The 18,280-nt window shown below is 39.8% G+C and overlaps 2 protein-coding genes across 2 annotated transcripts; both read right to left on the reverse strand.

Annotated features, from left to right (window-relative positions):
• Nucleotides 1-32: 32 nt before the first annotated feature.
• On the reverse strand, nucleotides 33-11,460 carry foxk1 (forkhead box K1). Its single transcript, XM_026302704.1, has 9 exons — nucleotides 11,015-11,460; nucleotides 7,505-7,720; nucleotides 4,585-4,783; nucleotides 4,299-4,445; nucleotides 3,512-3,705; nucleotides 3,055-3,227; nucleotides 2,700-2,957; nucleotides 2,421-2,594; nucleotides 33-2,059 (listed from the first exon to the last, which is right to left on the reverse strand). Exons 1-9 carry the CDS (start codon nucleotides 11,458-11,460, stop codon nucleotides 1,827-1,829), a joined length of 2,040 nt encoding a protein of 679 aa, XP_026158489.1. The 3' UTR covers nucleotides 33-1,826.
• Nucleotides 11,461-13,428: 1,968 nt separating this feature from the next.
• Nucleotides 13,429-18,175, reverse strand: LOC113127856 (cytochrome P450 3A40-like). The gene is made up of 13 exons (XM_026302726.1): nucleotides 17,382-18,175; nucleotides 17,193-17,286; nucleotides 16,831-16,883; nucleotides 16,574-16,673; nucleotides 16,347-16,460; nucleotides 15,932-16,020; nucleotides 15,674-15,822; nucleotides 15,433-15,560; nucleotides 15,287-15,353; nucleotides 15,033-15,193; nucleotides 14,357-14,583; nucleotides 14,062-14,224; nucleotides 13,429-13,694 (listed from the first exon to the last, which is right to left on the reverse strand). Exons 1-13 carry the CDS (start codon nucleotides 17,450-17,452, stop codon nucleotides 13,605-13,607), a joined length of 1,506 nt encoding a protein of 501 aa, XP_026158511.1. The 5' UTR covers nucleotides 17,453-18,175; the 3' UTR covers nucleotides 13,429-13,604.
• Between the last annotated feature and the right edge of the window lie 105 nt (nucleotides 18,176-18,280).

An 18,280-nucleotide genomic window follows, 5' to 3' on the forward strand; every position in this document is an offset into this window, starting at 1 on the left:
ACAGCTGGTCACCTGAGAAGACAACACAATGATTAAGTCAATGAGAAATTTTAATTTGTGCTACACATTTTAACAAATCACAAAAACAGGAACATTTAAAAATACATATACTTCTCTATTTCCAGAATGTTTGTTATGATGACAGCCATTTTTACATATAGCAAAATATTTTTTCATTTTTCCAAAAAGAGAAAAAATACCTTCTAAATAGCTTTATCATTTAGCAGATAGAGCAACATACAATCAATATGCATCTTTTTTGTTTTTTTGTTTTGCTAGTGTGCAACAATCACTGAAATCTTGTGTAAATTGTGCCTGATTGCAGCTAAAAATGAGGCTTGTGTGAGGACATTCAAAAAAGCTAAAGGCAGAGTGAGAATAGGGAAATTGAGAGGGGAAAAGTGCTGAAGATTATCTAATTAAGGCAGGAATTGCCAACAGTTTGATACCTTTTGTCGTGGCTGCTTGCTGAGTAGAGGGAGAGAGGTAGCTTGGGAGAAAGAACACATGAAAGTAAAAAGTGTGGAGCCAAGGGTAGGAAAGTTGTCAAAAGTACCATGTAGAAAGTAAGAAAACAGTTGACATTTGTGGTCATGTTGGTCCCGCCCTTCCCCTGAAAGAACTGAAACAAATCTACCAATGCAACGTTATCACCACTGTAGTGTTGCAGATCATATACTGTTAAAGAAGCGTTGTGTTAATCCAAAAAGGAGAAGCTATCTAAAAGTTAAAATAAAATAACAGAAAACATAGAAATATTTAAGGCTTTAAAAATTATTACAATAATGCTTTTCTGTGCTAAGACAAACAAAACTGTACACACAGGCTGTTCCATCCCTCCTCTTACCACTACTGAAACAAGAAAACAAAATTAAAAGAACAATCAGCTTGTCTACATTAGGTTAGCTCCACTTCAATCAACTCTAAATAGTTGCCTCTTTTGTTTGCTCTTCTCTGCTCCAACTTCTGTCGAAACACCCAGACCATCCTTAATCTGAGAAGCTTCACACTGAACCACACTGAAGTGAAGCATGAACTGCAAAAACCCTGGTTTGTTAAAACTAGATTTCCTCCCATCTTTTCTTCAGAAACAATACTCCTTCCTTCTTGTGCTTTACAGCAAAGACAAGAGGAGGCACATCACATTCTGATTTTGGACTTTAAATATTAAACATCTGTCTGAGAAAGACAAAGTGTTTGACTTTTTCTGTCTCACTTTTTATTCTCCAAGGATTGCCTTATGAAGAATATAGTCTCAACACTCTCCCAAGCTCCATGCAATCTGGTTTCCTCTCCACCTTTATAACCACAGCTGTTGACTACACAGTCAATTTCTTTTGTAAATGCAGGCCGTTCATCAAATCTCTGAGCAGACATTCCCTGGTTTGAAATCAGGCAGTGACTTAAATCAGCAGTGCAGGAGAGGTGAGTTCTTTGGCCTGAGAGTCATAGTAACCTATGCATCTGATCCATCAACAAGAGGAAATGTTTTGTCAGATTTTCTCCATTAAAAGAAAATACATGTAGTGCTGTAATTATTTGATATGCCCTTATTTGTGTTGTGAATGATGGAATACATTCAAATAAGATGGTAAAACTGAAGCCTTAAACTCTTAACTGCTTTTAAATTCAGTAATGTCTCAAGTTTTCATCTGTTTTGACCAAAATATATGCTCCTTACAAATTTATTCCCTTCTGTTGAACGAGGCTGTCTGCGTATTTTTTGGCTAGTCGGCTGCTGTCATATCAAATGAGTATAAAAGGAGAAGCAGTTAGGGGACGATAAGGGTGTCGTCCAGTGGGTACCTGGTAGAAGGACCTGGGTTTTACTTCCTAGGGTCGTGGGTTTGTGATGTCATGGCAACAATGACAGGCTGCTGAGCAGAAGTGATTTGATGCTGCACAGATTCAGTCCCACCCTCATCCTCCATCTTTGGCCGCTTGGGCTGGGGCTCGTCCGGCTGGTCAGATAAACTTTCTGCACTGGGCTGTCTGCTCACAAGCACAGGAGGGGAACTGGACGCCTGGGCAGCCAAGATCTGGAGAGGACTACTCAGGCCTTGGGATGATTAAGATAAAGAAAAGTTAGCTGGAGTAAATACGTATAGGTTATTATGGACACCAAGCTAAAACTAATACATAATATTGCAATAAATTCTACCTTCATGAAGGCTATAATACCCAGCTTTAGAGAGCTGTGGATACAGTTCGAAGTATAGCGGTGTTTCTATTATTTTGTCACCCTCATTTATATCAGTGAGCTAAATGCCTGATACAGATAGCGCAAGCCAGTTTGACAACACCTAAATCAGTCTAAGCTAGTTGTAAATAACGTCTCATCATCTTTACAAGCAAAAACAATCTATTCATCATCATAACTGCTCAGCGTGTTCGCCAGTGACTGCTGCAAAAAAACGTACCAGATGAATTAGCAAGGCTGGTTGCTGTGGCGACAGCAGCACCGATATGTTTGCCGTTCTGGGTAACAGGACGAACAGGAAGTTGATGTAAACCTAGAGCCAGGGTCCGTCCGTCCCCGCCCTGGACCACACTGTCCACAGTCTGGATCACTCGCTCTCTGATCTGCTGGGCTTCTGCAGACAAAAACATTGCACAGTTCAAACATGCAAAAGCCAAACTAATGAAATGTTCATGGGATGGTGCACCTATGATCCACGCTGTCAAGAAGATTCACAAACCTCTGAGCTCACTGTTGCCTTCTGCTCCTCCAACAGAGGGTGCACTGTACCCATTCGGGGGGTTGAGTGGTTGTGGGGCGCTGGTAACCACCCGCACCATGGTGACAGTGGATTGAGGGGAAGTCTGGAGCATGTGGATGGGCTGAACTTGGCCACCACCACCTGGAATCAAAGCCAGGGCTTTCCCAGTGCCTGAGGACAGGACTGTTGGGTGAGGAGGTGCAGCCATGATGACTGGATGAGCACTGACTGGAGATCCTGTGCAAAGACAAACCCAGACAACAATTTCACCAGTTTTAATTGGCTGTGTGAAAGCCCTCTTTTGTTACATTTTGTTTGTATTGTGCATGCTCACCTGGGGCACTCTGAGAGTACCTATATTCAGGTACAGATGCCAGTTTGTTAGCCAGTTGTTCGTGGTGGTCATGGGGAACTGGGGACCCCTCCCTGCTCAGACATTCAGGAGTCTGCAGCCCACTGGATGGAGGAGAAAGAAGTCCCTGGTGGGTCGGGGATGCTGGGGCGCTCCTAAAAAAACAAAACAAAACAAAAAATAAAATAAAATAAAATGAGGGACAAGATGGAGGAAGCAATAGAGACGACTAGTAACATATAGAGCTCCTGCACTGCCAGCACCTACTGAATATATTAACCTAAAAATTAGACTTACTTTGTTCTATCCAATCAAATGATAGCCAGAAGCAGAGAGAAGGGAAAAGGGGTTAACTGAGTCAAAATACAAGAGACAGAATGTGTCTGAGTGTGTGTTTGAGTTTGTGCACACAATCCATGCAACCTAAGACATGACTTACCTGGAAGACAGAGGTCCAAATGGTGTCCTAAAGCAAGCCACCCCTCTTTGCCGTCTTTTCCTGAAGGCTTGTTCCACTAACTTGCTCTCAGAGGCAGAATCCACGCGCCAAAAACTTCCTTTCCCAGGCTCATCCTGAGAGCGGGCCACTTTCAGAAAGTAGCGGTTGAGAGACAGGTTGTGTCTTATTGAATTCTGTGAAAAGTAAAGTGTTTTGTCACGGGTCACATAAAGTTGAAAGACAGCATAAGAGAAATTTAAAAAATGGACTATAACATATAATGTTTTAGGAAATTAATATTAGTAATTTAAGTTCATCAAATATTCTTAAATAAATATTATTTTTTCTAAGACAAAAGAACAGGCCTGAAGTTCTATATGGGACACTACAATATCTTTATATCAATGTGATAATTATTTCATTAGGTTTTACCATAATGCTGATTCTGGTGTATTGTTACATGAAGTACAATGTGTAAGTAATCTGTGTTTACCATTTCCACACCGGTGACCCAGTCAGCATTCCAATTATCATATTATATTAAATAAAGGGTTTAATACATGTCCTCTCCTTGGCCTTTAGTCGAGGAAGACTAGTCTGTTGTGTCTGTTTACATTTATGCCTACTACCACACATCAACACATTTACAACTGTTTACAGTATGTTAAAAATCAACTGTAATATTCAAAATGTTACCAGGCTAACGTTCACATTTTATTTTGTTTTTGAACCATTAGCAAATATGTGGAAAGTCCTAAATATCCAGCTGGTGAAAGGATGACCCTACCTGCCAACCCTTGTCTGCAGTGCGATAGTAGGGGTAGTGTTTGGTGATATGGGCGTAGATGCCACTGAGAGTCAGCTGTTTGTCTGGGGCAGAAGAAATGGCCTGGACAATCAGCTGTGCATAGGAATATGGAGGCTTGGACTCATCCTGGGCAAACAGACACAACTATTAACAAACAAACACAATGTGGAACAAAAAAAAAAAAAAAAACAGCGTACACATTAAAACGAACAGCAATTTCTTAGAGGCCATCAACTCTCGGGTGGTGTTATTATTGGGTCTTCACCTTGGGGCTGTCTCCACCAGCTGACTCCCCCCGCTGCTCACTTCCCCCACTTCTCTGCTCAGCAATAGTTCGTCTCTGCTCAGAAACTGCCTTGGCAGCATATTCAGCTGCTAACTGGAGGTCAGAGGTCACGTTGCGTCCATAGCGATACCCTGATGACCCTGCTCCACGTGGGCTGGCCGGACAAGAGTTAGGAACACTGGAGAAGAACAAAAAGTCTGGTAAATGGCTTAAAGTGATGGGTTAAGGCCACTTCTGAAAGCAACACAGCTTCCACACTAAAAATAAACTGAACAGGAAGATTAATTTAATCTTACTCAGAAATAACAGTGGACATTGCTGCTACACTACACATCTTCATAAAATCACATAGCAGCCTGGCTTTAAGCAAAAATCAAGACAATGGTGGTTTATAAGTCCTGGGAAAAGCGATTTACTGGGTTGCACTAGGGTAACTCTTTGTTCAGGTCAGTCATGATGAGTCACAGCAGACATAAATCCTTTATCTACAGCCTCTAAATGAACAACAAACACACCAAGTCTAAATTAGTTATAAAAACTTTCTACAATCACTAAGACCATTACACAAACATAGTGAAAACGTCTGTGAGATGAGGCCAGGACTGCAACTACTACTACGTAAAAGTGACTGATATGTAATATGAAGGACTAAAAAGTGGCCAAGGAAACGCAGGAGCAAGTAAAGAGTTATGTTAAAGCTCTGCTGTTCCATGATTTGATTTTAATGTTTTGTTAAACACAAAGAATCAATAATGAAATTTAAAAAATACTTACTCACAATCTTAACTGAACATTAAGAAATGAATAAACGAAAATCCACAGTTTTGTATTACAGTTGATTCACTGTATTTTAATTTTCAAAAATACAGTGTAGCTTGAAAGAAGTCAAATATATTCAAAACTGATCATTTTAATATAATCTGTTTAAACGCATTAATCACTAATTAAGCACAACAGTCAGATGCACTTTCTCTTACACAAACAAGAACTAACTTTAGAAGGATTACAGCTCACTTGGTGCTTTAAATACAGAGAGATCATAAAACACACAACACTGAGAATACTCAACAGTGTGTTAATTATTAACTAGGTTTTATCTCTTGCTGTTGAGAGACAAGGAAAACCCAGTAAGTCATTATACAACATACACCTGCTTCTGTTAGTAAAGTAAACACTGGTTTCTGGGAGAGTCACTGTGCTTTGATTTGCCTTTGGAAAGAGAGCCACAGACACAGTCTGTCTCTCTCTCTCTCTCTCACTCACACACATACACACACAACAAAGACACACACACATGCACACATACACACAGAATATGTTTATGTTTTTTTTGCCTGGGGAAACTAGGCTACAGGATCTGTTGTAAAATGGCTCACTAAGCTTAGTGTTAACTAATGAATGAAGAACATCTAATATTGCTCAGAAACATCTTAAGGATAAACTGTAATTGTATCAATAACTCTACACACCATTAAAAGTTATGTATTTCTGCTTGCATGAGGGATTTAAGGTTATCTGCTAGCACATGGGCCAGAGGTACAGTGGGAGATAAATGTTAGAATATACACTTTGTTTAAGCTGTCAAACAGGACAAGTGACTTTTACCACCTTGTGAACAGTCACTGTTGGTGTTTTAAGCAGGAACATCTGCTTTTACGCAACCCTCTTCCGTTGATGCGGGTACTTGTAAGGAGGGTAGCAAAACAATCTGCCCGAAAAAGGCCACGATAGCAGTGTTGCAAAGCTGTATGAGCAAGCGTCTTTACACCCTGTGTGTGTGTGTTGTGTGTGTTGTGTGTCCACGTGTGAGAGAAGAGGAGCTGAAGGTTGAGTGAGAGGGGTAGGGGGCTCTGAAAAGGAAACCACGAATGGACGGAAAACGGCCTACAGGCAAAACAATCTGCCCGATAGCCAATCACACTCCTGAAAGCAGCAGCCATTCCATATAAGGCATGCACACACAAGCTTACATTGGTGGAGATGTATGATGTAAGGACACATACCACCAGAGGGTGCAATCAGCACCACCACACCAGTCGCACATGTTTTATACATTTATAGAGCAGGGATTTTCAAAGAGCCTTACACCCAAAGAGAGCTGGGAAAGGCTCCAGCAGATCCCCATGACCCTGGTAAGGAGTAAGCGGGTATAGATAATGGATGGATGGATTTTCAAACACGTGCTAACAGAGCTCTTAGGATGCAGGTTTCCGGTTGAGGAGCAAACCTTCAAACAGACAGGATGTTAGTGAAATGAGCTGATACAATATGTGGTTGGAGGCCTTCGGGTCACAACTGGACAAGTAAGGACAACGGAAGCTGAGCATCCAAGCAGAGCACTACATAACTATGAACACATGTACAATCAATTTGAAAAATAACCAAAAAACAAGACATTAATTCACCTTGCATGTATTTTTTTCCTATTTCCGTGATTGTTGAATTCTTCTGTTCATTTGACTCCTTACTGACTTTGCATTTCACTGAACCATCTTTTATTGATTATTTTTCATGTAATTTAAGCAAAATCCTCTATGAGTTTTTATGTTATTAAAGTATTTGCTTTCTTCAACAACTCAAAACCTTCAGTTTACTGAATTAATAATAGAGCAAAACAAAACATACAAAAAAAAAAACTGCAGCAAATGCTCAAACAGTGGATGTTAGAATGAGGGAAGGTTTGGTGTTTTTGCTTATGAAACTATAGTCGATTTAAGTAGCTGGAAACAATTTTCATCAAATAATGAGATTATCAGAACAATCAAACATTATTTACTAAAACTTAGAGCCTAATGAAACAAACACACTATGAAGTAACAAAGTATGTATACGACATGCTGAGTTTGCATTGACCAGTGTGCACCTGTTGGTGTTCATATCTAAGTGAGTCTCTCCTTACCTGATGGTACCTGTGGGCGAGGGCAGCGGAGAACCAAACGCCCTGATGTGCTCTTCATGCTGCTGCACTGTGGGAATGCTGATTTTCAGAGGAGAAATGTGGGGCATCAGAGGGCGAGGGGGAGGAGAGGGCTGCTCCTTCTCTCTGTGCTCCTCGGCCTCCAGGAGTGACATAAACTGGATCTTGATGACTGTACTGGGAAAACGAAACATGCACCTACAGAAAAGGAAAGCAGGAAGAAGAGATGGTAGTCAGAAGAAAAGAGAAATGTTTGATTACTCCATATGTTCTTCTTCATTGACTGTTAAAAAATAAAACATAATGTACAGTAGCTATTGGGCAGCTTTTAATCATATCACATGATCTTTCTTTGTAGAATGATTTTCCCATATATCTTGAAAACAGCATAATAGAAATTCGAATATTTCCAGAACTGTGACAACCGAGGAAAACTCCATCTGCTGAGGAGTATCATGCATTACAAAACTTAGAGAGCAGCTCTTAAATGGACTGTGCAATGAGATTGTTTTGTAAACTACTTCCTCCATGTTAAATAATAAACATTCTAACTGATTATTATCATTATTATGTCTTAAGTTACACAAAGGGTAACAAATCTGTCACCATTGACAAAATACTAATGTGAGTCCAGGATGGATCTTCTTTGATTAGGAAACATTAAGCTGTGACATGTCCCCCTTAGCTATGAGGATATGTCTATAATATAAATAATATTTATAGCCACCACCTTTTGAGGACTAGCCCGCATTTCTTATTCTATTCTTTCCGCGGGTCTGGACACCTACTTTAATAAAAGCAGGTATAAGTTGAGGGCTCAAGTGAGCTCACGCCTGAACAAAACCTTTTGAAAATAATTATATGTGTGTGGAGGAAATTACTACTAATCACTACTAATTCAAAAGGTGCTAAGCTGTACTGAATGTTAGGCCTGGGCCTCCCAATAGAGAGCAACAAATGAAAATATCCATACAGGACCCTAAATGTACTTTAAGCAATTTTAGGCAGTTACACCAGGATATAATATAATTAAAATGGAGCAGAAATGTTCCATATATACTCCTTAATTTGTTCTCTGGAAAACTGCAGCTGCCAATGCAACAGTGGGTCCATGAACAGACTGCTCACAGCTGTCTGCACAGATCAGACCATCCTCAACAACTGAGCGTCTGTAGTGAGAGAGAAAAGAGGCCTATGGCAACTCTGAGGGGGCTACAGGGTTCATTAGCTGAGATGGAAGAGACTGTGTATACAACAATGATTGCTTATTTCCCCGCATCAGCCCCAGTTGGATGCCAGACTAGCTAAAAGAAAGTCACTCTTGAAACGAAAAAAAATATCACATGACATTTTGATTAGTTTTTGCTAGAAGGCACAACTCAGACAATGTGGAAAAGGGTTCAGTGGTCTGATCTGACCAAAATTAAGCTTCTTTACCATCTGCAGTTGAGACTAGCTTAAAAACAAAAATGTTAATGTCCTGAAGTGACCAAAGTCGAGGTCTCAGACCAATCCAGAATTTGGGTCAGGACTACACAATCATGCAGTTTCTAGATAATTCAAGATGAAACAGACTAAAGCCATTAAGACTGAAAGCTGGTATGTCACTTAGAGGTGGTTTAATTCACGTTTTATTCAAAGGGGTTGAATATCTATAAAAGCAACTGTTTTGTTTTTATACTTGTACTTAATTTAAGGGTCTTTCTGCTAAGAAGTGTTTAATCCAATGAGCTTCAAAGCAGTAAAATCATATAACATAAATACTGTAATTGCACAAGAATAACTGACTATGAGAAGTTTCCCAGTTAACTTTTTCATCCTCACTTATGCGAACATGGCTGTGGTGGATGGGGCTTTGCTTTCTCTGTACGTCTTGTGTTTACTCCATGTGCCCTGCAATGAGGATGTCGTTTCAAGCCTGCACTTCCTGTTCCAAGCCCGACACACCCCCAAACAGTCTTGACAGCCAATCAGAGATAACAATGTCACTACCCTCCACCCTCCTCCGACTCCACCCTGCGATTTGACACACACACAGTCATGCCTCACTATAGCTGTGAGGACACAGCTATAGAAAGATGTGTGTACACGCATACACACAAACTCGTAACGATATCAGTCTTTATTAGAACACATAGATATAATGCATTCCCTTGACCCTCACCATCACAACTAGGTTAAATGCCTAACCCTTACCTAACATACACATAATTTTAACACTAACCCTACTTAGCAAGTCTTAACCAGACCAGAAAAAGGTGCTTAATTTGCCAGAAGGTCCTCATTAGGATGCAATTATGCTAAAAATGATCCTAACAAAGTTAGACTTGCAAATACACACAGACACACACAGGCATATTTATATATATATATATATATATATATATATATATATATATATATATATATGTGTGTGTGTGTGTGTGTGTATATATATATATATATATATATATATATATATATACACACACACACACACACATATATACATATATACATACATACATACATACATACACACACACACACACACACACACACATACATACATATGTGACTGGGGGAGCAACAGCAGTGAAGCTAAACCCAGTTTAAACACCGGATGGCTCCCCTTGATATCAACAAAACACTGGAAGGTTCAAAACCAAACACACCACATCCCAACAACACGGGTGAGCTAAACTGTCATGGGTGCGTTTGTTTACATTAACGTTTACGTGACAGCGTCACGTTGGCCAACAACCTCAAAACTAGTTAGCTAGCTAGCTAACAGACGCCCAGAAAACTGAAAAAGTGAATATTCAAAATGAAAATATTTTAGTAACAATGTTTTATCGCTAGTTAGCAACACGCGTCGGTGCGAAATAAAGATGAATAGATATTGTACATCTGCTAATGAGCTTGTTGGAAGTTTTCCATGTAAAGATAGCGTTAGGTCTGCTAACGGCTAAAACCAGCTAGATTACTTCACTGGTTCACAAAGTGGGGTCCCTTATAGCACCTTCAGAGGAATTAAAAAACAACTTCAACATGACTGTGAAGCACATTGTCCTATTAAGATACAGGTTCAGTGTTAAACCGAGTTAGTTAGCTACATCTTAGCTTAGATCAAATCAAACCATATCATATCATAACTATCCGAATAGCGGTGTCATGACAAACTCTGTATCCCAGTCAGAATCTGTCCCCTCTTGGGCCGTTTGAACATGGACGTCTTTTGAACTTACGTTAGAAATTTCCCTCTCTGTCAAAATATTTTTTAAAAAACTCGTATATCCACCAAATCCAATAACAATTACTGGTTACATTTTCACACAACCAACATACAACTTTATAGATGTTGTTTTTACTGTTCAACCGTTAGACTGGGGCGGATTTGAAAGGGGCCACAAAATAAATCATGACATCGGCTCCAAAGCTGACGGTGCACCAGCAGGTCAGTGACAGCCGACCACCGTGTCGGTAGCAGCCATGCTAACTCACTGTACTCACTCTCTGGGCAGCGGCAGCGGCGGAGCCCCTCTCCGCTGGAACACCCCGTCCACGAACACACCGTTCTTGCCCAAGCACCGGAGGGAGAAACCGGTTGCCTCATCGTAGTTGATCTGCAGGTGTCGCCGTGAAATGAAGCTCGAGTGACCCATGTTTATGTCCACAGAACCGTGCGACGAGTTCCGGCCTATGGTGACCGTCCTCTGCCGCATGACAAACTCAAAGTCCCGGCCCTCGAGTCTGGCCAGGGCCTGCGGAGCAGGAGAAGCGAGGCGGACGGGATGAATCCCTGCGTCGTTCCGAGCTTCCATCACCGGAGGACCCAAGACGGCGAACGAGGACTGGTTATAGCCATGCGAGGTCACCGCGACGCGCACGGGGCTGCACGGCGCCGACTGTAAAGCAAGCAGGGCTCGAGCTCCGGTGTCGTCCCGGTAGTCTGCCATCTTCTTTCGGAGGGTCAACACACTCACACGCACACACACTTTATTTCTTGCACACACACACAGAGTTGCAACGTGAGAGTTTTCGGCCAGGGCACTTGTTCGCTCCGCGGCTGTCTGAACAACATGGAGTCCAGGTCGGTGTAAGAGTCGGAGCGGATTCGGCACAGGAACCGGACTGCTGCTGCGTTCAGGGCCTCCTCGTATGCTGCGCTCACAAAGATAATAAACACACCGTATTTACATAGTATAGAAGAAGAATCGGTACATTTAAACATATTATATTTGAAGACAATCAGAATCATCCCTATGATTCAGTCAAAAACAGTTATTCAACACATTAATTGACAGCGTTCAAACTGTTTCCAATATGTCATCCAGTATAATTAACAAACACACAATGGTTGGTTTTTAACATATTCACTGGTTAGTATGGGTTTTGGGTGGTTTTGAATGGAATTTTGTGTTTATGATTATAAATAAACATTCTTTAAGGCTAAACAATAATATATGCCAAGTTTTTTGTGTCCCACCTTTTGAACACACATGTTTTTTACTTGTGGCCAAAAGCATGTAATATAAAAATACCATCCATTAACCCATCACAGCATCTTAGAACTGTACCTGATATAAAACTGAAGTGGCACTATATATTGTCCATAGAAGTGTAATCATGCATATACTGTACATAAACCACCTCTGGTTTATATATAAGAAACTTATTACATCACACATTTGTCTTCTTGCACCCCCACACCTCTCTGCACTTTTTGCAGCTGTTTACAATATATTCAGTATATAAATGTATATTATATTGCTGCTGCCTATTAAAAGCTGATTCTAAAAGCACACAGTTCAAATAGTCCCATTAATGCCATCAGCAAGACATGACTGCAGTTTCCCTTTCCTGAACGCAACATCTGGGCACATTTGTCCATTGGCCACTGCTCATGTCATCACACCAGGAAACTGAAGTCTGAGTTCACTAGTACCTCGAGATTTATGCCCTACTGTAGTTACTCAGATCTCATCATTTATTACTGCCTTTCACTTTCATGTCTTTTCTGGGATCCGAATAAGTTTAAATCAGTGCACAGGATCAAAGAAAATTCAACGTGTAGTCTGAGCTCAAAATAAATAGCTAAATTGCAGAAATTATAGTCAGAAAACACAACATTATATCCGCAAGATTAGATTTCATGATGCTAGCTGGCTTGGACTCCTTATTGTCTTTATAAAGAATTGTGCATTTTCTTGACAGGTTTGGTGTATTATTACAGATTTCATCTATTTTCAGAAACCTGTAAATGGTTGCGTTTTCCTAGTCCCAACCCTAAGAACATGTGGTGTCTGCAGCGCAGCTGGTTTGCTCACCTCAATTTTTTTTTATCTCTACCCTCTGTTTATAAACACGGAAAGAACAAGATGGTTGAAAAACTCGGAATGTAGATTTACGAAGGAGTTGGAGCATACAAGCAATAAAACTGAAAAATAAGCTCGAGTGACCACACGAGTGCGCTGTTGCGGTATAACATCCAGCCTAAAATAACTGGCAAGAGTAATGCTAACATTCAACATAACTTACTGCACTTTATAGCTTGTGTGATATCTGAATGAACCATCTTACGACACTTGTAGAGCATATTTCATAAACAGATGTGCAGGTAGATACACAATCACATGCAAAATCTAGTACACATCAGTGCATAAACATATTTATCAAAAAAATAATAGTATTTATTATCTATGTCTGTCATTTTTCCACCTGACCTCAGCCCATACCTCAGATTCAACACCTGTTTTAAATGTCTGAATTATTGGTAAAGAATCATACCTCATATTTTTAAAACTTATTTGTAAATATCAGAATTTCTTTGTCATACTACTAACCACATTTCAATAATTTATAGTACCTAGCAGCTGCAGTAACACTGACAGAAAAACATACTGTGTAAGAATCAGTTACAGGAGAAAATTTCCGAGTTACTTTATTGTGAACCCTAAGCTTTAGAAATGATCTGTTTGTCACTCAATTTCATTTAGTAAAACGATTAACGCTTCCACAAACAATGAGAAGCAACAGCTATAGAGGTATACACAACTGTACAATTTACTAAACATGACCCTGGATCTTTCATCTCGTTTTTCTAACTGGAAGGTAAAGAACGTGGCACCAGCTTCAGCTTGATGGGCCGTTTGGGTGTTAGCAAACCCGGAATGTCCATCTCCAAGGGCACCTGAGACGAAATTACATATGAAGAAAAAAAAAGTGTGAACAAAATCAACTATGCACAAACTCAGCAGTTACTTCAAATCAGCAAACAACTGTTATTATCAAAGAAGTTTGAAAGCTCATACAAATAACATAGTTTATTAAGTGTTATATGTAACATTTTAGGACAGTTTCCAAATATTAAAGGTGTAAAATCAATGTGCAGTGTCAGGTAGTGACTTTTGATCTTTTGACTGTTGACATGAATCTAATTATGTTATGTAACCCTTAGTCTTGCTGTCAAGCTAACCATGAGTAACATTTGGCCAGATTTACTCATACACCATAGAAAGCAATTATAAAGTGTGAGCAGATGACATCTGTGGTCTCACCTCTGTCTCCTCACACACAGAGAAACTGTATCTCTGGAGGATCTCCACCATTGCAAGTTTCATCATTACTAGAGCAAATCGCATCCCAATGCAGTTCCTGGGCCCTGCTCCGAAAGGCATGTATGTGTATGGATCAATATTCGCCTTGTTTTCTTTGCTGAACCTGAGTATATATACACACACATATTAATAACAGAGATAATGCAATGACCTGCAGAGCTCAAGTCTTCTCTGTGGGAGGTTTTTCATTTATTAGCTGCTTTGGGAAACCTAAACATACAAATCCTTCCTTTACCTCTCTGGTTTGAACTCGTCGGGTTCGGGCCACAGGTCAGGGTTTCGGTGTATGGGCCATGTGGGGACCATGACAACCATGTCTTTTGGAATCACAATGCCATTGATTTCCACAGTTGCCTTGGCCACACGCTCCAGACGTGGGGCAATGGGATACAGTCGGAGAGACTCATTGACGACACTGTCTAGATACTGCATCTGCATCAGCGGCTGGTACTCAATAGGAGCCTGCACAAACACAGACACTTACATATACATAACCATAAGGAATCCTTGCTCTTGGCACCGGGGAAAAGACCACCTTCTCAAATCTGGCTATGTTAGGACCTACCACGATGCTGGAATGGATCTGAGATTACTAATATACCTGTAAAGTATAATATATAACAGCTGCATTTGTGTGACTTCAAATTGCTAAATAAAATCTTGTAGAAGCACCATATCTTAATCATAATCTGAACATTTCAGCAGTCCATTGAACAGCTGGTTAAACTGATGATGGGAAACATGACTCTAAATTCTTAGTCTGTTGCAAATTTCTATGCTAACACATTAGCCATAGCAACTTAATAAGCTATGTGTTAATTCCTTTGACCCCATGTGGCTTACAACCAATGATGGCAGTGTTCATTACTTTGCTACCTGGATTGTTTTGTCCTCTCCTATGTCCAACACACCTTGTTAGGGAAGGTGGAGTCAATCTCCTCCTGCAGCTCTTTCATGACATGAGGGTTTGTCGCCAGATTGTAAGCCAAGAAACATAGAGAGCTGCTGCTTGTTTCGTATCCAGCAAAGATGAAAATCATAGCTTGAGAAAGGATCTCATGATCATTCAAACCTGATGAGACAGGAATGAGTTAAGACTTCGAATGGTTTGCATTGTGCTTTTGTGTGCATGTACATGTGTAACTGTGTGGCATATGTTATCCACCTTTATCTTGATTTCCTTCGTTGCTTTTCTGGGAGTCAATCATCAGCTGAAGGAAATCCACTCGACTCTGAAAGTATGAACAACTATGATTATATCACTGAATCTACAAATACAGTCTATGTACATACACATATGTGCAGCCATACCGTTTGCTTGCTACTCTCACGATTAGATTTGATCTTCTGCAGTGCAGTATAAAAGAAGTCTGTCACAGTGCTAGGGACAAAAGAAAACTCCAGCTTCTCCAGTATAGGAATCAAAAAGGGGAATAAGGCTACAAATAGACAGAAATATACTGATCAGAGATACAAGAATTACAGCAACTGTGCTGACTAAACATTCATCTTAAGTTAATTAACAGCTACAAAAGTTAAACTAATACTGTACCAACAAGGAGAAAGAGTGTGTTGAACACGTCAAACTTCAGCATCTTCTTGATGTTAGTGACAAAGGGATCTGAGGGGTTGTTGAGCGAGTCTATGTCCACACTGAAGGATGTGCTGGTTACTACATCCATACTGTAGGGTCCAAAGAACCTAAACCACCAAAGAACATAAACTCATCAGATATATTTATCTTTTCAGATTGATGCATTTTCTGGAATTGGTTAAATTATAGTAGTATTTTGGAATACTGTGTTCTTACTCCTTCAGCTCTAAGGGCTCATCCTTGTCAGCCCTCTTTTTCATGCTGCTGATCAGGTTAGCAGAGTGGTGCTTCATTATGTCAAACATCTGAAGCACAGACAGACATAGATGGAGAAGACATTAATACACAACCTTACTGAAGTACTGGGAAATACAATAGAGGAGCTCCACACAAGGACTCAGAGTTCCTGCTATTTCTGTTTGTGTTTCCTCTAGATCAGTGGTTAGCAATATAGGGTTCAGGATCCTTACCCAGGACCCTTCTAATGACAGCTCCATATGAAGAACATAACCCCACAAGGGCTCAAAACTACACAGCATACTGGAGACCACTGCACTAAAAAGAATCAAATTCCAGTACCGACCTAGGTAGAAATTATTAGAGGTGATACAGGAGCAGGACAGGGTCAAACCTCTTTCAATCTGCCTGAGGTGAAGGAAGGAGAGAGGATGCTACGGATCCTCCTCCACTGGTCATCCTCGGCAATGTTCACGGCATCATACAATGGCCCATTCAGATGGAAGTTCTGTAACACATTTAGGAAACATCTGCAGTTGAGGACAAGAGTTCAGCTACAAAGCAGTTTTCATAATGAGTGACTGAATGTGTTATATAGCATATGTGTGTGTGTGTGCATACTCTGCGGTTAGTGAAGAGACTGTAACACTCCTTTATCAGAACAGTTTTTATCATGGCAGGGTCTGTGATACACAGCACAGGCTGGCGACAATCAAATATGCTAAAGGTGATAAGAAGAGAACATGTGTAAAGGCACATAAAGAAGAGTGAGATATTCACTATAAAGCAGGTTTAAAGCACTTTAAATACAAATATCCAGATACTGTATGCATGCAGAAACATATCTAAACATAGTACTGTACAACATGCAGATTTACCCCCATGTTTTCCCATATTTCTTGAAGCACTCTTCATCAAAAGTAGTAAATCCCTAAGTATAAGAATAATTATATGCAGATTATGAACTGAACATTTTAAATTCAATCCTCACTTCATTTAGACATGTTAGAAATGTTGAAACAAAACTAGAATTTTAAAACAATAATACCTAAAGTATCCAGAGTTTTAGCCATAATTGCTAGAATATGAACTTTCATAGTCAAAATACAACTGAAACACTTATGAATTAACTTGTTACATTTTAAGTCTTAAATCAAAAGTTTATATTACTATTTGGTGTCCTGTTACTTTTGTCTAGAAGTCTGTACAGTATCTCGTGTTTTAAATTATATTTACCAACCTTTCTATATGCCAGCATAGTGCCAAAAAAGGGGACTGGTTTGGGACCAGGAATGCCCATTCTTTTAAATATTCCATATGGCCAATAGGCATATCTGAAAAAAGTAAATAAATAAATAAATAAAATCACAGGTAGAAATGATGGATAGATTTTAAATGATCATATATGCACAGATGTTCTTAGACTTACACAAGGATCAGTGTGATGAGGGCAACCAGGAGGGTCCATGTCTCAGCAGAGAAGTAGAAGTTGTAGCCCATTTCTGCACGTTTCCTCTTTTCTTTCAGTAGTTACTCAAGTTTTTCTGAAACACCTAACACACCTCCAGGCTTTTATATCCTGGTGCACCAACCTTTTGCAGGTAAGTGTGTGAGAGTTTAGCCAATGGCAGCAGTAAGGTTAGGTGAATAATTGACAGAGAGAGTAAAATGTATAATAATTTTTATTAGGTGTGTTAGCTGTGACACTAAAATCTTGTGACTTATATTGTTATACTATAATGGTGAAGAAATATAAAACACAAAGTTAATGAAAACTGTTTCAAGTAACATTTGATATTTTTCATTCTTTTGTGTGTGACACAATTTAGAGTTTGAACATTCCAAGCCTACAAAAAGCAGGTTACAAAAATAATTTTAATTCCCTCATGGCTCACATTGTATTTCTTACTTTCAGCGGACAAAAGAGAAACTTCAAATCAAGAAACACTACTGAAATACTGCTATTTAATGTTTTTTTAGCAGTAAGTAGGATATGTAGATGCATTTATTCCCAAATCTGTACTCACAAAAACATGTCTAGGCATATACCAGCAGGACGGAAATTCCTTTGCCTTTGTTGTTTTCTATCACAGTATTGTGTCATTCCTCACTGGAGGTAAGGGGTTAATTTCTTATGTAACAGTAGGCGGAGAGAGCCCGCCTTCTATACAGTACATGCAGTCACTTTTCAGTGCTAAACAGGGATCACACACACACTGGTCAGCTTTCTTTCTTTTTCTTCTCTTTCAAAAAATGGATTCCACTGATCACATTTATCTGCACAGCTGCAATCCAAGGCTCATGGATTAGTTGGAATTGGATGAGTTG

Source organism: Mastacembelus armatus, chromosome 1 (assembly GCF_900324485.2).
Source record: "Mastacembelus armatus chromosome 1, fMasArm1.2, whole genome shotgun sequence".
In the NCBI taxonomy this organism is placed as follows: domain Eukaryota; kingdom Metazoa; phylum Chordata; class Actinopteri; order Synbranchiformes; family Mastacembelidae; genus Mastacembelus; species Mastacembelus armatus.